The sequence below is a fragment of the Crotalus tigris genome, unplaced genomic scaffold (assembly GCF_016545835.1).
Source record: "Crotalus tigris isolate CLP2741 ecotype Arizona unplaced genomic scaffold, ASM1654583v1 scf7180000017774.6281472, whole genome shotgun sequence".
In the NCBI taxonomy this organism is placed as follows: Eukaryota; Metazoa; Chordata; class Lepidosauria; order Squamata; family Viperidae; genus Crotalus; species Crotalus tigris.
Genome location: NW_024096625.1, coordinates 3,510,371 through 3,534,203, shown reverse-complemented (window position 1 = coordinate 3,534,203; position 23,833 = coordinate 3,510,371). Strand labels below are relative to the sequence as shown.

The 23,833-nt window shown below is 39.2% G+C and overlaps 1 protein-coding gene and 1 long non-coding RNA gene across 3 annotated transcripts in view; one reads left to right on the top strand and one right to left on the bottom strand.

Annotated features, from left to right (window-relative positions):
• Window positions 1–372, bottom strand: part of SKAP2 (src kinase associated phosphoprotein 2) — a 131,551-nt gene extending 131,179 nt beyond the window's left edge. For both annotated transcript variants that reach the window (XM_039342026.1, XM_039342027.1), the window contains exon 1: window positions 239–372. In XM_039342026.1, coding sequence (XP_039197960.1) covers window positions 239–290 — 52 coding nt within the window. In that variant the 5' untranslated portion in view covers window positions 291–372. The remainder of the gene's footprint in view (window positions 1–238) is intronic.
• A 275-nt stretch (window positions 373–647) lies between these two features.
• LOC120307348 overlaps window positions 648–23,833 on the top strand; it is a 99,669-nt gene continuing 76,483 nt past the window's right edge. The window contains exons 1-2 of the long non-coding RNA XR_005556496.1: window positions 648–774; window positions 1,225–1,292. This is a non-coding gene — a long non-coding RNA (uncharacterized LOC120307348). The remainder of the gene's footprint in view (window positions 775–1,224; window positions 1,293–23,833) is intronic.

Below are 23,833 nucleotides of genomic sequence, written 5' to 3'. Positions count from 1 at the left end.
CCTTCTTACGAAATCCCCCTTTTCTTTATTATTACAATTGGAAAACAAAATTCTCAAAATTCTTCGGCTTCCTTTCCAAAAAGCAATCACTCCAGCCCAGAAGTCACTTCTCTATTTCTTCTGCCTTCCCTTTTCTTTCCTTACTCTCCTGTAGCCGTATCACTCCGCCTCTAGTAAAGCGCTCCCTAGTCTCCCACGCTTGCAAAGGTTCCCTCCCAGCCGCGCAGGGCACATTCACCTGCAAGGAAGTTACTGATCTCCTCGGGGATGGCGGGAAAGCCCTGCATCATGACCAGGTGGTCGCACGGGATCCCCTTGCTCAGCGAAGACAAGGAAAAGATATAACCACACCCCTTTCCCAACTCCGGGAAGTTAGTTAATAAACCTCGGGGGCGGGGCTACTTCGCCAGCTTCTGCAACAATGGTCGTCCCCCGTATATTAACTAGTACAGTATTGCGCATGTGCTCTTAGCACGGAGCTCGCTTACGTTACTGCAAAAGTTCGCATTTCTATGGTTACAAGAACTCCGGATTGACAAATCGTAGCACGTGACTTCAGTTTTGCATTCTCTCCATATTTAGTGAGGGCTTCCCGTTCTTAAGTTTGATTTGAGTCTTAAGTTCTTTTCCACCATCAAAAATGGCCATAAATGGCCACGGCAGCTTCAGACTTTGGGGATTTCTATTCGATAAAAAGGTTGGAATATAAATACGCAAGAAGCTTCTTTGATTGGCTGAATTACGCTTTCCCGGTTTTAGTTCCCCCACCACTCGGTATGCCGTCTTCTAATTCTGCCACGATCCGGGATTCTAGGTTTTAACAATCGGGAATTTATCCTGGCTGCAGAGGTATATCATTATCAGAATGACTCCTTTGGGGACGAACGGGATTTCCTTTTGAGTGGACTTGCATAAGAACGTTCTGTCCATCTGCAGAGGGTTCTGTGTCTGTAATAAAGTGGAAAAAGTATCCCGCTTGTAGAGAAACTGCAGCCAAAATATCACTCGCAGGAGAAGGCTTTTTCGGTTTTGTTTTGATTTCAAGCAGCAATTTGCTTTCACGCTCCCGTTCATCTATATAATCTGGAGGGGGAAAGAGAATAAAATGCAAGATTATTGTTCTATAATTAATGCAAAGTCGTGACTTTCTAATCAGTTGCAATCTTTCTGAATCTCAAAAACTATTTGTGTATGCCCTTAAAAATCTATTGCTTGGTTTCCCAGATTGTGAGATGTACCATTTTTGAGGCGGTGACGTCAGTCTAAGGGAAGCCTGAAGAACCTTTTACAAGGTTATAACTTTTACAACTTTCCAAAAGTTTCATTGTACTGTTTTCCTTATTCATTTCTGTTCATTTTGGTATTTGATTTTTAGGGGAGTGTGTACACTAAGGTTATAGTAAAAAGAAGTTTCATGTCAAAAAGTTTAGGAACTCCTGGCCCAGAAGACATGAAAAAGGAACAAATTTATAGAGCTGACCATGCACAAAACAAAAAAATAACCTCTTAATTATACTATTATTGATTAATTCTGGAATCATTATTTTCTCCACAACAATTCTCTATTCCTTTCTTTTGTATAGAGAAGATACTATATACATAGAATGAAAGAATTCCTTTTATTGAATTCATTGATCTATAAAGCATGACATTACAGACAGAAGTGTTTGCTAGAATTTCAGTCAAGAAAAAAATTAGGGTTGAATTTAAAATTTAGTTGCTTCCACTTATGTTGAGATTCCCAGAATTTATAAACAGCATAGTTATTGTAACCATATGCATGCAGACCAAATTTAAATAGGATGAATATAGGTAATTTATAAATATCCTGTGTTGCACAAAGGACCAAAGGACATTTATTTGTTGCTGGAATTAATGGGGAAAGTGTTGATCTGATTTTAATAAACTATTGTAAAACTTTTTTTTCTTTACTTACACTTCAGATTACACTTCATTATGTTCATTATTGCTTTGCTTACAGTAGAAATTTAAAATTGTCCAGTTTCATCTTAATCACTATCAAACCATTTTTAAAAAGACCCGATAGTTCATTAACAGCTTCTGACGTTCCAAAAATATCCTTTATTTATGTTAAGTCATGAATTGATCTAAGATCTTTTCATTCAGTTCAATTAATGGCAGTGTCTGATATGTATTTGCATCTAGGATTTTTGTCCTGGTTAGACAAACCTTTCTATTATTAGTTTACAAAGACCAATTTTGTTCCTCAAGTCTTGAACTCTTAAAGGACCCAACATAAGACCCAACATAAAAGGAGTGATAATTGGTACAATAAAACAAAGAGCACACTCAGGCTTTCATTCTTAATACAACAATCTTATGTTAATCATCTGGGATGGAAAGGGTTTAAAAAGAGGAATGGTCCTTCTGTTCTGCTGGCCAGGTGGTAGAAGATGGATGCTGAAACCTGATTAAGATGACTTCTTAACTGAGTTGATGATAGTTCTGTTTCACTTTACTTCCCTGATGAAATGGCTGGTGACAAGTGATAGTTGATGGAAATAGGAGTGTGATAAAGCTGCAGCTGATTGTGGCCCTGTCTCCTTCAGTCTCTCTGCTATGAACCTGACATAATGACTACTGCCATGTGACAGCTGATATGGTTTCTCAGCAAAGCTTACTTCTCTTCATTCGTTTTGCTGCCAGCCTAATAGTTTGATATGAAGGAAGCAGTTATAAGCCACTGGCCTTTCAACCTCCATTAATCCTTTAGCTAGGAATTTAATGCAATTTTCTGCAACCTACTGCTGTTGAAAGAGTTGGCACTGTAGCTCCCAGAATCTCCAATAAATATTTGTGCCATGATTGCTTATATTTTTTAAGAATTGCACTCTGACACACCTGGAGGGCACTAAACTGGGAAGTACTACTGTACCAGCAATTTGAGGAGTTGCAATTTTTAAACAATCTGAAGACTAGAAGATTGTGGAAAGCCAATCTAATTTGGTACAGGTACAGTGAAAGCTTTTTTAAAAAAAAAACAAAAAACCTTGATTAACTTGGCAGATGGTGAAGATCCTGACAGTTGTAGTTTACCTATATCTGGAAAATCTTAGTTTCTGACTCTGTATTTTTCCCCACTTTAAGAGGAAACATACTGAGAACGAGCAATTTTGTTTGCTCACATCTTTAAAAATGGAAATAGCCATTGAAGAGAATAAGGAAATGAAAAATTATCTGCATGAAGGATTGAACATAACCTTCCTTCTCATTGATTTATTCTTCAGCAGCTTTCTATTACTTTTTTGTAATGTACAGGAGAGAAAACTAGATAATAGGCATTTTGATCAAATAATGAAAATAAATGTTCTCTGCATTTCTTGAACTATTTCTTCCACTCCTTATCTTTAATTAGACAAGGAAGCTATTTTAGCTAGCAGTAGTATTTTATTATCCATTTTATTACTGACTTAACCCACATTCAAGCAATTAAGTAACTGGTCCGTATAATGTCATACAGTAATGGTATCTGTGGGTTATAGTGATTTTTATATTTGTGTTAATTGTTAATAAATGCTATTCTTTCTGCCTAGGGAATACTTGTATTGTGTTTGTCTCTCTCTCCAATTGTTATAATAGCTATTAATGTGTACTTTCGGTTACACATTTATGTCAAAAGACTCGGGAAGCATGTATGTACATAATAGGTTAACGAGGAAATAGTATCCAGTCCAACGATTTTGACCTTTGGGGCTAATCTTAATCCTACTTTAAGTTTAATTTACTATTCAGTTTCTCCTCAGAAACCAATTTAAGATGTCATCTAAACCAACAAATACTCCATTTACATTGAAATTACTTTCCCTGTTGACATTATTATAACTGTTAGCTTTGTGATAGGAGAGGATCTGAAGTCAACTGAAAATACTCCAATAAAAAGTAAGAGCACTTTCTTAAATGGATTGGAGATCACAGATTAAAGCTCCAGCAACAATATAGTGCCAATTAAGCTAAAGTGTGGAAAACCAAAACCTTGCCAAGAAAGTCCATGCACTGAAATTTAGATCTATTAAATCTGTATTTGTAAATTAATTGAGAAGCCTGGACATAGGGGAGCTTCCAGAGATTATCTATCTCGGTAACCCTTCTGTGAAAAGAAATAAACAAATCATTTTCACATGGTATCCTATGTGATTTGATTTTACCTTGTAGCTTACCATGTAGAAATTATTCTTGGAATGGATGGAACTATGCCAACAAATGCTATGTTACATTTGTAATTTATTGCATTTTTTACGTAGTGGTCAATATTGCTATAATTGGAGGATGAGGGAAAAAAATGAAGATTTTTTCATGTTCTGCAGTAGTAATAAGTCAGAACTTGTGTTCTAATGTGTAAATTCTGGGCTTCTCCCTTCCCGAACAAAAATATTCTTGGTAGTTCACTGGGTAGCTGTGATATTTTTTTTATCCTATTCTTTCTAACTGGGGACTAAGGGATGTTATCTTGCCAGATTTCTCCCTTCCACCGATTGCTTGCTTCCACTGCTCTGCCCAGAACAGAGTCCTTTGTGTTTGTTTCAGACGAAAAAACAATTTTCTGGTGGTGAAATCCACCTACAAGCTATCACAGTTCCACGTTAGCTATTGAATAGTTGAAAGTCAATGAGATTTTCAAATGGTCTACCTGCCTGCTGACTAAAGCATCTCATAGGATTTTTAAGCAGGCAGTGTACCTATTAGCTAATCCACTTATGCTAACTGGGCTGAATGGATTTTTGGGTAGACTGGGCTGAATGGATTTTTGAAGGTCCAGATCCATTCATAAATTAGCACTGTTGTGTATTATCTAATAGGCAGCTTACACTAACAGGATTATTCCCCTAACTTTAAACATGATTTTATTTTGTGGGTAACTTTGTTATAGGACATTGCATGTCAAAACAACTAGACACCAAGTTTTTTCCCCCATGCCATCACTCTGCTAAACACCTAATTTCCATAGCACTATCTAATGACTAAGAATATTTACTCATTTATTAGGGCTATATTACTATTACCTTTCTCATCTTTCCTATTATCTTCTCCTATTGGTATCTTATGATTTATCACAATGTTGTATGTACATTGAGAACTTATGCACCAGAGACAAATTCCTTGTGTGTCCAACCACACTTGGCCAATAAAGAATATTCTATTCTATTCTATTCTATTCTATTCTATTCTATTCTATTCTATTCTATTCTATTCTATTCTATTCTATTCTATTCTTACTCTTACTCTGTTTATAGAGGTCCCTCCAAACAGTTGCATTAAAGTGCTGAATTCCACAAATTGGCCCTGGTTATGTAATAAACTTCCTGTTCTTGAAATTGTGTTGACAAGGGTTGAAACAATTATCAGAATAAAATCTATCATTATCTCCAAGAATGCAAGTTACATTTAGGACAATTCAAAATTGCATACTGCTTCTAGCTATCCTCTAAGATTTGCATAATAAAACAACCGAATCTATTATCTAGTTGCCTCCCCTTAGACTTGCAGCTATCCCCAAAATAGCATGGGGATTTCTAGAATTACATAATTTTTTTCAGAAGTTTTGGAAATAGTTCCTTGTTCAAGGGAAAGAGGATTATTTTCAATATTTAAAAATGAAATCTTGCTATTTATGTCAGAAGGAACTTCTCTCAGAAAATGATGGGCAAGTTCAAGCTTCAGATCTTTCTGTTTTAGATGTAAATGGGAGAGTTGTTGATACTTTGTTTATAAAAGGGATAGAGATCCTTGTAAGTTGGAGAAGTATCTATTTTTTTTTTAAAAAACCCATCCCTTAAAAAAGCAGAATATGATGGGATATAGATAAAAGACAGCTGTGTTCTCTTACTGGATTCAACAGAAATAGACTCAGATAATAAATCATATTGACATTCATTTTAAAAATGAAAATACTGTAATGTCAGGTGTCTAGTAATTGAATATACTAATATTTACAACTTTCTTATTGTGAAATTGTAACTCTGATGGGAAAAATGAAAAATCCATCATTTGAATGTCTACTTACATTGAGTACCTTGATTTTATAGAAATGTGTAGTGCCAATCAAACACAAAAAATGACATTGAAATGTTTAACAAAATCTAGAGTAGCCAACATGATAGATCCATGCTATTATGCTGCTTGTCCAATGAGTTATCTCTGATGGGCTCATTCTTTCAGCCCATCATATTTTCAGAAACATTCTGAAAATATAATACAGAAATGAAACCAAACCTCTGATATAATATAATAAATATTTATTTTATTTATTTATTATATCTATTATATTTATATTTTGCTATAATCAAATCCAATCAGGTTTATAACTCTGAATTCTGCAAATCTTTATTTTTGGGGTGTTTGCATTCATGCTTTAGACAGTCCCATGGTAACAACTCAAATGCAGGAGTTGCTGATGGCTTCAGGGCAACCTATAAACTTGGATAGACAAAGCTTCAATTTTTCATGATAATATTCTTCACAAAGCTAGAAAAATCTTTGTGCAAAACATCTTTCTATATAACATCATCATACATCAAAGTATCTCCATGAAGTTGCTTTTAATATACTTTGCATCCAAGTCTGCTATAACTAAACTCTGCTTGAATTTCTGCCTGTGAGAGTTGGCTTAAACTGTGAATTATTACTTTGTAAAATTAAGGAATCTTGGCAAAATCTCCATGCAAATTTAGTTTTAGTATAAAATGTCAGAGTATCATGTAGTTTACAATGAGATCATTCAATTAACAAAAAAGCTTCTCAGACATGTACTTTTTGATGGAGTGTCTCTAAAGCAGAGTCAAAAGATTAAAAGTTTTCAAATACATTTCACAGCAGCATACTGCTGGGAAAACAAGCACATGTGAAAATATAATAATTTCCTATCTATTCAATCCTTTATATTAAAAGATGACCATTAAAATTGTGATTCTTTACTCAGTCTATGGTTTCTGTTTTATGGGCCTTGAGACAGGAAGTGCCAGCATTTACTGTATATCTATTGTGGTTTTGGATGGAACCTTTTCATTAACCCATGATTAGCCAGCTCCTGATTCTTCCTATGTCTTGTAATTCAATAATAATCCACTTTAATTTACTTTGGATATCAGAGCACTGAAAACATATGCTATGTTTGAGATATTTGCAACCTACATAGTATTTGGAAAAAAATGGATACCTATAACAACCTGCTTTTGATATTCCAAATGAGCATCCATTATGTATTATTGTCCACTTTAAATTGTGAAATTGATTGAGTTACTGCTCAGTTGAATGATATGTCAATTACATTTGCCATTTCCAATGGGGTGAACCATTCTTGTTTAAACTGTTCATCAATTGCACATTGGTATGTGCTCTTCAGGGTCTGAAAAAGGGAATATACATCATGTACCAATTGAATGGCTCTCTCTTTGATCATTACCACTTGCATACATGGACAAAGTACCTCCATACAGTCATTCAAGAAACCCTCTTTGAGCTGTGGTGGCACAGTAGTTAGAATACAATACTGCAGGCTAATTCTACTGACTTCAGGCTGCCAGCAGTTCGGTAATTCAATCCTCACTGCCTCAAGGTTGACACAACCTTTCATCCTTCCAAGGCTGATAAAATGAGGACCCAGATTGTTGGGGGCAATAGGCTGACTCTGTAAACCACTTAGAGAGGACTGTAAAGCACTATGAAGCGGTATATAAATCTAAGTGTTATTGTTGTCAACACAAAATGTAGAATTCTATGTAAATACTTAACGTTTATTCTCCTGGATATGTACTTTGGAATTCAACATAATGATGTTAGTAATGAAAGCAAACTTGTAGAAACTATGAATAGGAGATAAAAATGCTTTATGTTGGAGAAGCCAAATTAAGGAATCTAAATAAATCAATAATTTAAAAAATAACTTCTTAATCTTATTTGCAATACAATTCATCAAATGAAGAATGCCAGGCTTTCGCAGAAGTACATTAATTTTTTTTAATATCAGTAGATATTTTCAATTAATATTGTATAAAATTTGATGTATAACTTTGAGCAAAGTTAATGAAAGCCTCAGAGAAGAAGAAACCACCCTGAATATACCAAAATGGACAAATTGAAACATTTAAATAGAATTCTACATTTTGTATTGACAACAAAGCAAAGCCTTGAATTTTCCTCATTTTAGACAAAGATCATGGCAATATAGTTTCTGTAATGCTTGCATACCACTTTACTTCAATAATGAAATGTCTTAGTACACATATATAGTATCAAGGTTCCGACTGATGATCCCAATGAAGTAAGAACAGCTGAGGCATTCCAATCTCTAATGCAAAACTTTATTGAGTACAGCATATCGGCACTGATGAATAGAAAACGAGCTCTGGTTAAAATGGTGCCAGAACAGTAAATTAAAAGTATAGAAACTACCACCCTAATAGTGCAGGTCACATTCCCCAATTAAGTGTCAGACATTTGTTATGAGAAAATCTTCAGTTCCCAGCCAACAGTTCTCTGATAACTTTGGTTCTCATGATGGACTGCTCACACCTGCAATGACCATTCCAGTCATCTCCCTTCCCCCCTGGGTCTGTTGGCAAGCTAAGAAACAACAATGGCTGAAGCAGAATAAGTTTCTTTGAAGTTTGACATACAGTATATGCATAGCCATTCTATAAACATATAGAAAGAGCTGAATTTAGTTCACAGGAGCTTCCATTCATAAAAAAGATCATATTGAATTTAAAAAAAAATATTTTTATTGTAAAAATAATAAAATTACTAAAAATGTGCAGAAACCAGAATTTATAATGAAGTGGTCTCCTAAAATATGATATTTGAGGATAACTTTGTAAGGAAAATAAAGTAGATTTAATATGTTGTATTCTAGCATACCTGAACATATGTGCCATCCTCGCTAAGCAAATCTTTATTGATGAAACTAGCTTTGTTGTGCAATGATTGTTGAAAAAGCTAGTTGCATGGATTAATGTCTAGCAAAGGCAATAAATTCTGATTAAATCCTGATTATGGACAATATCAGTACAAATCATTTTACAACTAAAATAATAAGGAAAATAATCTTGTTCAGTTGCTAAGTCTGACTCCTCGCATCCCTATAGACCATAGCAAGCCAGGCCCCTCCTGTGGCCTGCTTTGTTTCCTGGAGTTTGCCCAAACCCATGTCCATTGCATCAATGATATTATCTAACCATCTCATCCTCTGCTGTCCCCTTCTCCTTTGCCCTCATTCTTTCCCAACATCAGGGTCTTTTCCAATGAGTCTTCTCTTTTCATTTGGTTGGTACATATATCATAATCAAGTATGAAACTAAGTTTATAATTGCAGTTATTTGTACTAAAAGTAATATTGTTTCCAACACAGTTAAGATGTAAATCTAGTTCTCATAGCCCAACAGGGTGATTTCATTGTATAAATTAATGGGAAATAAAATTCTTATCTTGTATTGCCAGATCTCTCTGTAACAGAAGACAATGGCAACTTTCCCAGTGACCTCAGTGGAAATGAGATTAGGTCTATCATTTTCATATATTACACTTCAAGGAGCTATGGTTTGAAATTCTACATTCTGTGCCAAATATTTCAAGGGGCTCAGTAGTGCAATAACCATAAGCAGAGAATGTTTAAGCAATACACAGATTACTCTGGCAATTAATTTTGAACTCCTTTTGCAAAAAAAGTTTGAGCATGTGTGTGTGCGTGTGCGCACGTGCGCACAGACACATACACACACGCAGGTACACATGTATGTGCATGTGCCTTCAAGTTATTGCTGACTTCTGGCAACTGCTTGGACAAGTCCCTGCAGTTTTTGACAAGATTTCAAAAATGATCTGCCATTGTCTGCCATATTTCCTAGATCTAAGAGACTGTAACTGACCTAAGGTCAACCAATTAGTTTTCTGCCTAAGGCTGGACTTGAACTCACAGTCTCCCAGTTTCTAGCCTGATGCCTAAACCACTACATCTAATTAGCTTTTTAAGTATTACCTAAGTCTAAGTGCACATGGATTAGATTGTCAATACACCATGTCAATACAAATTCCAAGCTTTAATAATAATGATAAAGTTGGAAGGTACCTTGGAGGTCATCTAGTCCAGCCCCCTGCTCAGGCAGGAAACCCTATACCATTTTGGACAAATGGCTGTCCAGTCATTTCTTAAAAACTTCCAGTGTTGGAGCATTCACCGCTTCTGGAGGCAGGTAGTTCCACTGGTTAATTGTTCTCACTGTCAGGAGTTCTAGGTTGCTTCTCTCCTTGCTTAGTTTCCACCCGTTGCTTCTTGTCCTGCCCTCAGGTGCTTTGGAAAATAGCTTGACTCCCTCTTCTTTGTGGCAGCCCCTGAGATATTGGAACACTGCTATCATGTCCCCCCTCATCCTTCTCTTTGTTAAACTAGATATACCCAATTCGGTATTTTAATGCAATGGAAACCACATTTTCTACAGAGAAATTTTAATTATCAAAATATATTCTTTCTAGTATTTCTGTAATGGTGATAGTTAAACTTTAGCATTGCAACCACTGATCTATTTGATTTTTCACTAAAGACCACTCTATTTGTATTCAACAAGGAAAAGGATGGTAAAGATATACCCTAACTAAATTCCAGCTTCATTCTATTGCTGCTGTACTTCTACACTTAAGTGATAGTAGCCTCCAGTGCTTTTTTTCTTAAAAAAAAAAAAAAGGTGCTGGAACTCACACATGTCATACAACCCGTCTTGCCTACCCTACAAGGTTCCATCCAAAAAAGCTGCCAGAACTCCGTTCTGGGCATTCTATGAGAAAAAAAGCCCTGGTAGCCTCCATCTTGACTTTTTATCTTACATGTATCACAAAGACATTCCTGGGATCAGCTAAGAACAGTAAGGTGCTGCTACCTGATTTGCTCATTTCCTGAAACTGGTCCTTTTGTTCTTGCCTTTATTTTTTTCCTTCCATATTAAATAAACCCTGATTCTAGTATCTCAATATCCTGAATCAGTGTCTGAGCCGGATTGGACTGGATGAGAGCTAATAAACTGAAAATCCAGACAACTATTTGGTTTATGTGTGCAATTAAGTGCTATTCATTCAATTAAATAGTATTTAATCTTGAAAGGATTGCATTCTGCTTAACATCAGATACATAAATTTGTAGCTGTCTTTAGTTTACAATATATATGCTGTTTTAATTGACTGTGTGCTACCCAGAGAATTCTTATTAGTGGGTGATATAACAAATTGATGTTTAGGTAAGCAGACTGATAAACAAACATCCTTTCTTCTAAATTTTTCACAAATTCAGAAACTGAATTCCTAGTAGGTTCTCAACCTTCCTAATGCCGCAACCCTTTAATAGAGTTCTTCATGTTGTGGTGACTCCCAGCCCCCCATCCAGCTGGCCGGGGGGTATCAAAAACTTGACCAAAAAAAAAAAGGAAAAAATGGGAAAGTATAGGTAGTCCTCGACTTACAACAATTCGCTTAGTGACTGTTAGAAGTTACAACAGCACTGAAAAAGCAAATTATGATCATTTTTCATGCTTATGATTGTTGCAGCATCCCCAGGGTCATGTGATTTACATTCGGATGCTTGACAACTGATTCATACTTATGACGTTCACAGTGTCCCATGGTCACGTCATCAATGGCCAGGGGGCGTGGCCAGGTGATCACTCAGGTTGCAGAGTACCTGTGGGGGGGAATCTGTGGGTCTCTAGGATGGGACTGGGGTGGGTGCATGCCTTCTTTCCCTCCCCTTGTCCCTTCCTTCCTTCTTTTCTTCCTTTCCTTTACCTCCCTTATTCTCTTCCTCCTTCCCTCCCTCTCTCCCATTGTCCCTTCCTTCCTTCCTTCCTTCCTTCCCTCTTTGTCCCTTCCTTCCCTCCCTCCCAGGAAGGAACAAGGGGAGGGGGACAGGCTGCCAGAGACAGAGGAGAGCTCCACCCATCTCACTTGCTCAGCTTCGCTGAAAGACATGCTGCTTGCTAAGTTAGCAGAAGCTCCAGGATCAGTGCTCGGCTACAGCTGATTCATGCTTCTGCTAAATTAGCAAGAGGCTTGCTTTCTAGCAAAGCTCGAGCAAGTTTGCTGGGCAGGAGCCAAAGAGAGCAGCTACAGCTGCAGAAGTGCGGATCAGCTGTACAGGCTCGCCCCGATTCTGGACAAGAGGGAAGGAAGAAAGGATAGAAGGGACAAGGGGAAAGAGGGAGGGAAGGAGGGACAAAGATGGAGGTGAAGGAAAGGAAGGAAGAAAGGGACAATGGGAGAGGGAGGGAAGGAGGAAGAGACCAAAAGGGAGGGAAGGAAAGGAAGTTCCAGCTAGCAGAGGCTTGCCAGCCAGCTGCCGAGGAACAGAAGAGCGCAAAGCCAAGGAGAAGAAGGTGGCGGTTTCCTCCCAAAGGGGGCTCCTTTTCTCCACCCCTTCCCTGCGTTTGTGGGGAATTTCTCATCACCAACACTGACAGGTGCTCCTTCAAGTCCGCCGCGAGCTTTCTCGCCCCCTTTGCTTCTCCCACCCTCCCCCACTTTCGTGAGGATTGTGGCGCCCTTGGGAAGCCAATCGTGCTTTGAAGCTTAGGGGAGGAGGAGGAGTCCCTTCCTCCTTCCCTTCCTCTCTCCCTGTCAAGCCCTGGTTGGCTCGACATGAATGGGCGGAGGAGGAGTCGAGGACAGGCGGGGTTGCAAAGGAGACCGGAGGCTGTCCCCAGACCTCCTGGCTGACGGGCACAAGAGTTGGGTGCTGCAGCGGCTTCCCCTTAGCTGACCCGCGTGCGCGAGAAGAAGTCAATCCGGTTGCTGCACAATGAGTTCCTGGGGAGGGCAGGCCCTTGCTCTGCGCCTGCGCTCTTCATGCGCCCCTGCAGGGCACATTTGGTAGAGTTCATGCAGACTGCTACCAAGCAGCATATTTTCCACAAACAAGTGAGGTGGAGCGGAGGGGGGAAGGGAGAGAAGGCGGTTGACAAGCCCTGCCTAAGACCATCGGAAATATATGTTTTCCGATGGTCTTAGGTGACCCCTGTGAAAGGCTCGTGCGATCCCCAAAAGGGTCGCAACCCACAGGTTGAGAACCGCTGCTTTAGACATTGCATGGTATTTTGCGATCTATAATTCCTTCTAATAGCTGGCAATAAAATGAAGTTCTGTGTTCATAGAATTGGTGGAAGGGAGACTATTGCAGTATGTTAGTAGACATCAAACTATAGTTAGTCATGATAATTGTAGATTCAATACATTTTACTTTGTACTTTGTTTCTACAATTCTGTAGTGCCCTAAGAAAGTATACTTGAGATTTCAAAACACTAGGCTCTAATCTATGTGCACTTACTTGGTTGTAAGATTCATTTATTAGAGTAAGACATATTGCTAAGTAAACATTATAGGGATGGGTTTTTGCTTTTTACCTGAGAATCTGTTAAAACATAAAATAGAATATTTACAGTATTTATATGACTAAAACCCAGCTGCTAAATCTTTCTGTACTATAGAAACCAAGGAGATGATATTGGAGAAATGAGGCAGAGACAGTGTTGTATATGCATGTTTAAAGTCCAAAGTCCCTCCTTCCTGCCCCACAGACTGACCCCAGGGGAGATGGAGGAGCTCCAAACCCTTGTGGATAATTTTATATTTATATTTATTAAAATTTATAGACCGCCCCACTCCCGCAGGACTCCGGGCAGCTAACAATAAAAACACAACATAACTTAACAAAACAAACAATACAATAACATTCATCCAGGGGTCAGATTTTATAAACCCCAGGCCTGCCGGAAAAGCCAGGTCTTAAGCAGTTTGCGGAAAACCAACAGGGTGAGAGCGGTCCTAATCTCCGGGGGGAGCTGGTTCCCAGACGTGGGCGCCAACACAGAGAAAGCCCTCCCCCGCAGCCCTGCCAAATGGCACTGCTTGGCCGACGGGACCTGCCGAGGTCCAGCCTTAGCTAGGGGTTTCATCCAGTCTGCTAAATCCAAAATGGCATTGGTGCTCTTTAAGGAGAAAAAGGATAGATCATTAAGATTGTGCGTGGATTTCCGAAGGATTGATGGAGTTTATGTAGAGAATATGTACCCTGTCATGAAAGACATGCTGGGGCACTTTAGGGTGCTACCAATTCCAAGTGAGGTCCTTTGGAATACAAGGAGCACCAGCTATGTTCATGCAGCTAATTAATGAGGTATTGCATGATCACCTGTACAAAGGGGTGCTGTTTACTTGGTTGACATTCTCATCTACTCTGAGACAATAGAAGAGCACATGAAGCTAGTGAGGGAAGTGCTGCAGAAACTACTGAAAGCTAAATTTTATGCCAAATTATCCAAGTGCAACTTCCACAAAACTAGTTTGGACTACTTGGAATAGTGCATATCAAGCAAGAAGGTAGAAATGGATCTTGGGAAACTGAAGCCCCTTGAACCCGGAGGTAACTGCAGAGCTTTCTGTGGTTTGCCAACTTCTACCAACAATTCATCCCTTACTTTGCACAGATAGTCTTACCTATCACAGAACTATTAAATATGGAAGAGGGAGGGATGAAGCCCAAGGCCATGGGAAGAGATAGTCATGGACTTTGTTGTGAAACTACCTGAGAGTTCTGTAAATACAGTAATTTGGACTGTGATTGACCTGTTTTCGAAGCAAGCACATTTTGTGGCATGCCTGAAACTTCCATCAGCCTGAACCTTGGCCAAGTTGTTCATGCAGCATATATATAAACTGCTTAGAGTCCCAAAGCATATCATTTCTGACCTGGGGGGGCAGTTTACCACAAAGTTTTGGCGAGAGTTTATCAAACTAATATTTCCTCATGGGCTTAGTTCTGGGTTACATCTGAGTACTAATGGATCAGCTGAAAGAGCAGGACTTTAAGAAGCATCCATGGACTGTGAGACCCTACAAGAATGTCAAGATCACTAACACAAGTGTTTGACGGAGAAGTGGACCATTCTCATAACAAACCAGATGTATGATTAGGCAACGTGAACACTTGGTGGGTGAGGGGTTATGAAAAACTATTGTTAACTAGGCATATTTTCAGGGGGGGGAATCAGAGCTGGTTTTACTTCTTCAGTTCTGAAATGTGTACTCAAAAAAGTTTTATATTTATGACATTCCTTGATTTTGAGTTTGCTAGTCAGATGGCTGACAGCTACTGTATTCCCATATTGATATTAACATCTACTTTTACAAGACATCTGAAAATATGTTGAAGGGATTGCCACATACATATATGTTTATTTATTAGTATTGCTTTTTTCTTTGCTGACCAAAGGATACCACAACCCATTAGGGATGACACAATTATTATAATTTATGAGACCTATATAATCCTGTTTGACAGATTTAAGATGCCATTGACTCAAACTGAATGCTTTCTCTTATTTAACCAGATATTATTTTCTCAAACACATACCATATTATTGTGTCAGGCACTCCCCAATTTACTTATGCTTATTTTGAGGGTTTTTTTCATAGCATTTGTCCACCAAAGTAATAGAGTCTGCTTGGTGTTAGCATATTTATTTATTTGTTTATTTATTTATTTGTTTGTTTGTTTATTATCTATTAACTTAAATTAATTAATAAATAAACCAAAGCTACCACTACTGAATATTGTTATTGAGTCTGAGACTATGAATAGTTAAAGGAACAATGCTTGCAAGCTACTTCCTGAGGGTGGGAATGTTTCTTAGTTGTAGATATATCCAAAAGTTTTTAGATATGTACCATACCTGATTGTGGTTCATACTTTTGATTTTTACATTTAGAATTATTTCTAAAAAATAGAAACTTTCTGATCACATATAATCCATCTAAACTGTCCTTATCTTTTTTGCTGTAAGCCAGAGAAGTAGCAATAAACATACAGCTTTCTTCACAAAAAGTCAAAAGTTATTTCCCTTTGCCTTATGAAATTAATTTTGGAGCTCCTTCTCCAGGTGCATTGACTTTCCTCATATCACCAGTTTCTCACCTACTGTTAGCTCTGTTCTGATTTATTCTTAGTTTCCCCATTCTTTTTTTAACCTTACCAGAAGGATGACCTTTGCGCCTACCAGAGTTACTCTACAGGGTCAATGGAGATATTTGTCTTTCCACCACATCATGTGATACTAACAGATGGTGGACTAAAATAAATTATTATGCTTGACAAGATTGAAAGAAGTAGAAGGGGAAGAGAACGGAGAGGGTATGTGAATATCTTCATAACGATTATTGGATTGTCATTGAAAAAGCTATGGGCTTCTGGTGGACACTGGTTAAGATGGTGAACATTTGTCTATATAAAATCAACAAGGGCATGAAAAAGTAATAAATAAATAAATAAATAATTTGGAGTATATTTTAATGCTTGTATTCCCGTTACTAGTAATATTATATTTTTGGGCCATATTAATTGTAGATTACGTTTCTTCAATTAAATCTTTATGCCCCCGGACATAATTTTAGTTACTCATGGCATTGGAATTCCCTTTCCAATATGTTAAAAGTATTGTTTTTCTTGTACTTTCCATTTTGAAATATTTATGGTGGATTTCAGTTTATACGACTATCATTTTAAAGGTCTAGTAATACTGATAACAAAATATGTCAAGATCCTAGAAAATACATTTCATTCTATATTATTCTTCTGCGTATTTTCTTATGCTTGTTACACATAAAAATATTGTCTGATAATATGAGTGTGCTGTATCAGATATTTATGTTCTTTGCAATGGAATTAATATCTGATAAATTGTAGAATGATACGAGGAACAAAGCAGATATTTAATCACACAGATAAACACACACTTAGGATGCAGCATGTCTGAGATAACTCTTCAAAACATAACATTTTTTTGCTAACATTGTTCTCATATATATCTGAAGTTTACAATCCACAAATGTCTGTGCTATAAATTTGCAAGTCACATTAATGTGGCAATAAAATTTAGTGCCTTGAAAGTTGCACTTGTAAAATATTTATGAATATGCATGATTGTCACAGGGATAAACTGATCCATCTATTTCATTTTGGTTCCATTTCCCTCCCTCTATAGGTCACAGCCCATCAAGTCCCCAGCATGCAATTCAAATATTCAATGAGGAAAATGTTATTTTAAAGAAAAGTATACAGCTGTTTCCATCACTTTGTAGGGTTCATTAGCTGAGACTTTGTATATTTTTCTCCTTTTTTTCTATATGGTGGTGTTGGTTTTCTAAATTTCTATTGGGCGTGATTCCTTGCCATGGCTATAAATCTAGTTTCAACTTCACTTCTTCCGTGAAGCCTCTAGCTTAACTCTGTATAAAAAGGAAAGTCTGCAGTACTAGAATTTACTAGGGAATAAGGCTTGGAGGAGTCAGTTCCCTGAGACTTACTTCCAGGAAGACATGGTTAACATTGAATTGCTGGTATATAGAGAGCAAGCTAAATATATTTATTCAGCACTAAGACTGGGTTTGCTCCTTCCTAGAAGGTGTCTTTAAGATGGCATAGCAAAGAATTTTATTTATACCTTTTTTTCATCCAGTTGGCCTTTGAATATATACTCTGGAAGAAAAGATCAGTAATTTACTTCCAAATATTTGTATTTCCATGCAGTAAAGAGCAAGAGTTTTGAAATATATATTTGGAGTGTCTATAGTAAAAGAATCGGCATATGTATTCCTGAATTAATTACAACACAGATAGTTATTCTCCTCCATAATATATGCCACAACTATATTGCAGTTTCCAGTGTCTTTGTAAATAATACACCTTCTCTTTGTAACTCTGTCCCCATGAATTAAATGTTTAAAAATAATGTATCATTCATCCACAGAAAACCTTGTCAGCTAATCTTTGATGTTAAATGATTTCTAAAGGCATATTGGTGATAGGAAAAAAAAATGTAAGCTTGCATTACTAATTATCCAGGTAGAGTGTTATCAGTTATCCACTCCTTCTAAATGGGAGTTCATAATGAGAATTTTTTACAAAATTTCAGCGCTGTATTGAGGAACAGTGAACAAAGTGAGAATGGGATGACAGATGAGGAGGAAAAGGGATAGAAAGGGGAACAGTAGAAAAGACTTTGGTTAACATATAAGCATATGTACCGTGTGTGTGTGTGTGTGTGTGTGTGTGTGTGTGTGTGTATCCTTAATATCATTAAAAATGTGAATCCTGGGCATATCAATAAAAATATAAGAAAAACGAACACCAGGATAAAAATAAACAGGACCTTTAATATAAACAAGCCTGTGAGTAAAAAAGTTACTTATTGAGCTTTCATCAGCCAAACTACTGACTTCATCAGAGTTAGAATGCTAGGCGATTAGGGAGCTTGCCTATATACAGCTGCCCGGCTCCTTGAGCGCGTCATCGGCCCATTAGCTATGCTACTCTGCAATGTGTTAAATTGATTCTCATCCAGCAGCCTGTTGGTGGATCTGATGATTGTAGCTCCCTCTACCTGATCCTGCAAAGAACAACTATTAGATGTTCCTGCTTCATACTCCCCCCTCCTTTTTTGTCTCTCCTTCCAAGCCGTTTGTCGTCTCCTCCCATAGCAGCTCTTGCCGTCTCACCTGCAGCCCTATCACTCCAGTCCTGCCAGTTGCTATCTCATTGTAGTGTCACTCGACCTCCTCCTCTTTTGCCAGTTCACTGTCCTCCCTAGGGATCGCAGCTTCCCTATTTGTAGAGCCATGGTCTTGCTTTTGCACCGTATGGGATGGCCATCTACTCCGTGGATTACCACGTTGTTTCTCCCATCTTCTGAGAGTCTGGTATGCTGGTGAGAGGTCTATGTGCCAGTTGATGGAATTTTCATCTGAAAGCCAGGCTTCTTTAAGACGGCAGCCACTCTTAGTGGTCTCACGAGATATGGTCTGTGTGTTTTCCAGATCGAACGTGTGGTTCAAATTGCCCATGTGAGCCCACACTTGCGAGCGCTGCTCCTGCCTTTTGATTGTCAGTTCATGTTCGTGGACCCTAGTCCTGAGCCTTTTAGCTGTTTCCCCAACGTAATTGCAGGGGCAGTTCCTGCAATTAATTCTATAGACTATGGAAGACTGTTCACCGTTAGGGAGTGGCTCTTTGGGATGCATAATCTGGATTCTTGGGGTCTGCTCTGGTCTATGGGCAATGCTCACATTGTGGGGGGCCAGCAGCCAAGCCGTGGCTTTAGAAACACCACAGATGTAAGGTAAAGCTATCCGTGTGGCTGATGTCATCTTTGCTCTGGAGGATTGGGCCCTGTGGGGTTGACATGGTCTGCTGTAACGTCTTACAAATTCTGTGGGGTAGCCATTGAGCCTAAAAGTACGATATAGATGTTTTCTCTCTTCAATTTTGGCTCTCCCCGTGCTGCAATGGGAGTTGATTTAAATAAAGTCCTAACATAACTAATTTTGTGTGCTACAGGATGATCACTCCTGTAGTGCAGCATTCTATCCGTATAAGTGGGTTTACGATAGACAGATGTACATAATGTGCAGTTGGGGCATTGACTAACTAGTACAGTAATGGCAAACCTTTTAGAGACTGAGTGCCCAAACTGTAACGCAAAACCCACTTACGCATCATCGAGTACCGGATGGGTATGGCCCATTGGTTGGGTGTGGCCCATTGGGTGGGTGTGGCTGCGGTGGCAACAGCAGACTGGGTGAGACTAAAAAGTTCAATCAATTCCAACTTTGCAAGATCTTTTTTTTTCCCACGAGAAGTTGAAATTGATTGATTGATTGAACCTTTTTTTTGTACACGGCGGCGGAGGCCTAAAGCAAAAAGGTTTTATAAAACTCAGCTGAAGGCCTAGGACTGGTGCGAAGGCACGCGTGCCCACAGAGAAGGCTCTGAGTGCCGTCTCTGGCACCCGTGCCATAGGTTCACCACCACTGAACTAGTACATCCAAAAAGGCAAGTGTGCCTTGGATCTCTTCCTCTGCTGTAAACCGGATGTCCGGATATACGGAATTCAACTGCTCCAAGAATTTGATGATGTCTTGTCTTTTGATAATTACAAAAGTGTCATCCACGTAGTGTGCCCAAAATTTGGGGCAATACCTAGCCATTATAGTCACCTCTAACCGCTGTAACACCACCTCCGCAATGATACCTGACATGGGAGATCCCATCGGTGTCCCTTTTATTTGTTCATATATAGTGCCCTGAAAAATAAAGTATGTTTTCAGGCACAGGAACAGCTATATAACAGCTGTATCAGGTTGTTGGTATTGAGAGAATCCAGATGTTGTTCCTGCTCCTCTTGTAGGAGGTCCTTTATTACAGAAACTGCCAGATCTTGGGGGATAGAGGTAAGGAGTGAGGTGACGTCAAAAGAGTTCATCACTTCATCCTCCTCTATCTGTAGGGGCTTTAATCTTTCCAGAAACTCTTCGGCAGATTTTACTGTGGTCTTGTTATCAACCAAGTGCCCAATATGACCGCTGAGCCATTTGGCTAGTCCCGAAGTTGGTGTGCCCCTGAAGGACACAATGGGCCGCAGGGGAATACCCTCTTTATGGACCTTTGGGAGGCCGTAAAATGTAGCCATGGCCGCGTCACTAGGGCATATCTTCCTCAATGTTCCGTCATTGATTTTCCCCTGATGTTTGAGGTTGTTAAATGTCTTATTTATGCAGTTTGTATGTGTCATTGGATCTTTGGTAATGACTTTGTAGGCTGTGATGTCAGTAAGTAGTGCCAGGGCTTTATCAACGTATATTGATCTATCCATGACCATGGTTGCCCTACCCTACCCAGGATGACAATGGTGTTATCTCTTTTCAATTGTTTCAGGGCATCTTCTTCCTCTCTAGGGAGTACCTGACACTGTCTGTGGCCTATAATAGGCCTGTAACATGTTGTATGATTGAATTCCTGACTTTGTCATTGGCCTCAATACATTGGATGACGGGTTCCAAGGCTGCCACGAAGTCAACTGCCCGTGCATCTGTCAGGTTATAGCCTGCATCCCTTTCCAGGAGGGCAACCTGTTCATGGGTAAGGGGTTTGGAGGACAAATTGTGGACTAACCTGCAAATGTGTCCGCCATTGTTCGATGCCCTTAAGGTGTCCATTTTGCATTGGAGTACTGCCTATCTGTGCTGGCAGCCCTTGCAGTGGCTTGATGAACCTGTTGATGAAAGGCCTGGAAGTGTTGGTGTGGCAGATGTCCTGATGTTCCTGGGCTTTAGTCTTCCATATGTCTATGCACCTGTGCTGTTTATTGATCAGGGCACGCATGGAGCGATGCTGGAATTGGCTCAACAAAGCCCCCACCCAAACAGAACACTCCCCCAGCCAATCAGAGCACAGCCAACTCCCCAGCCAATCAGAGCACAGACAACCCCCAGGCCAATCAGAGCACAGCCAAGCCCCTAATCAATCAGAACACACCTCCACCCAATCAGAACACAGCCAAACTCCTACCCAATCAGTTCATACTCCCACTGGCAGTTAAAAGGAAGAAACAGCTAAGACCACACATTGCTCCTCGAAGCACGAAGCTGAAAACACCAGCCTGAAGATGACAAATGGGACTTCGTCGAAATGTCGCCAAGACACTTCCAATTTTACGCGGGAGAAAACCCGAATAACCAAAGACCTACACACAAACACCCGCAAAAACCTCAGAAAACATATATATGTATGTATGTATGTATGTATGTATGTATGCAGGTCTTGGCGTATTCGGGTCTTTTCCCATGTAAGATTGAGAGTATCTTGGCGACGTTTCAACGAGATCCCACTTGTCATCCACAGACTGGGGTCTTCGGCTTCATGCTTTTGCGAGCAAAGTGTGACCGGAGCTGCCGTCTCTCTATAAATAGTGGGGGGGGGGTGGAGTGCTGGCTTAGTTGCTGTAGGTGGATTGGTTGGCTGTGTTGGAGTTATTGTCTGCGGATTGTTTGGCTGTTTCATAACATCCTGAGTAGTTGAGGTGCTGGCTGTGTGCTCATTAGTCTTTTGTGTTGTAACGACCTGGGTAACGGGCTGTGTGGTGACATCCTGAGATCTAGTGTAGTAATATCCTGAGTTCTGTGTTGCAACATCCTGGATGGTAGGCTGTGTTGTAACATCCTGAGCTTTAGCATTGTAACCTCTTGAGTTCTGTGATGTGATGTCCGGAGCAGAAGTCTCCCTCCTCCCCTACATCAAAGGCTCCCTCCTCCCCTACATCAAAGGCACCACAGATAAAACAAAAACACAATATCAAGGCAGCCTTTGGCACCGACCAAAAAATAGCCAACATCTTAAGAAACCCCAAAGACATGATCCAGCTAGAAAACCAAGGAATCTATGAAATACCATGCAAAATCTGCCCAGCCACATACATTGGACAAACTAATAGGAGAATAAATGCACACATCACAGAACACAAGAATGCAATCAGAAAAGAAGAAAAAACTTCCTCCCTCTTTCAGCACCTTAAAGCTACAGGACATGAAATTGATTTTGAAGAAACCAAACTAATCTCCAAAACTGAACACCAAAACAAGAGAATAATTATGGAAGCCATCGAAATAGAGAAACACCCCCACAACATGAATAAACGTGATGATACCTCCCGCCTACCAGACATCTGGAAACTAGCCCTAATCGACAAACGAGTCCTAGCCATGAAAACTGACTCCGGACCCAGAACAACACAGCACCACCACAATTCACCTTCACCAGACCCAAACCCAAGCCCAAATCCATCCCTCAGACGAAATGCAACCACCATCCAGAAGCCAAACCACAATGACATCACCAACTGCTGCACTTCCCTCTGACCCCCACACAAAGCAAACGGACACACGCCATGAACACAGAGCTAGACCGCAAACTCGGAGCCAAACCAAAGCCCGGTATGTTACATCACAGCCTTCTGCTTTGGACATCATATCACAGAACTCAGGACATTACAGTGCTAAAGCTCAGGATGTACAACACAGCCTACCACCCAGGATGTTGCAACACAGAACTCAGGATATCACTACACTAGATCTCAGGATGTCACCACACAGCCCATTACCCAGGTCATTACAACACAAAAGACTAATGGGCACACAGCCAGCACCTCAACTAGTCAGGATATTATGAAACAGCCAAACAATCCGCAAACGATAACTCCAACACAGCCAACCATCCCACCTACAGCAACTAAGCCAGCACTCCACACCCCCACCGCTGTTTATAGAGAGACGGCAACTCCGATCACACTTTGCTCGCACAAGCACAAAGCCGAAGACCCCCGCCTGAAGATGACGAGTGGGACCTCGTCGAAACGTCACCAAGATACTCTCAATCTTACATGGGAAAAGACCCAAATACGCCAAGACCTGTATATCTGTACCCGTGAAAATCTACGTAAACACACACACACACACACACACACATATGTATAAATTATATATTATATATATATTAATGGCCGGCAGAATTTTAGTGAAAAATGTATTTATTTGATTCCTTCTTTGGAGAAAATTTTAATTAAATTGTAAGAATATTCTTCAATGTCAAGAATAATTTTCCAGAAAAAAAATTGATGAAAAATTTAATACCAAATGGGAGTTGTCTTTAGATTATAATGTATATATAGTTTTGTTCTACATCTAAGATTTGATTTTTCTTCCTGATGATTTCTAGTTCTGAGTTGGACTGTATTAACTAGATATGTTCAGTTTAAGGGTATAATAGGAATAAGTGTACCTTATACTCTACGTATAATTTTCTGCTTTTCATATATTTCTGTTATACTTTTTACGTATATTCTTTCACACGAAATAAAATTAAACAAAAGACAATAGGTAGACGTGGCAATAAGTGAAACGTGACCTAACATGAGAAAGATGAGATATATATTCTGATCATATGTATCTTCCACT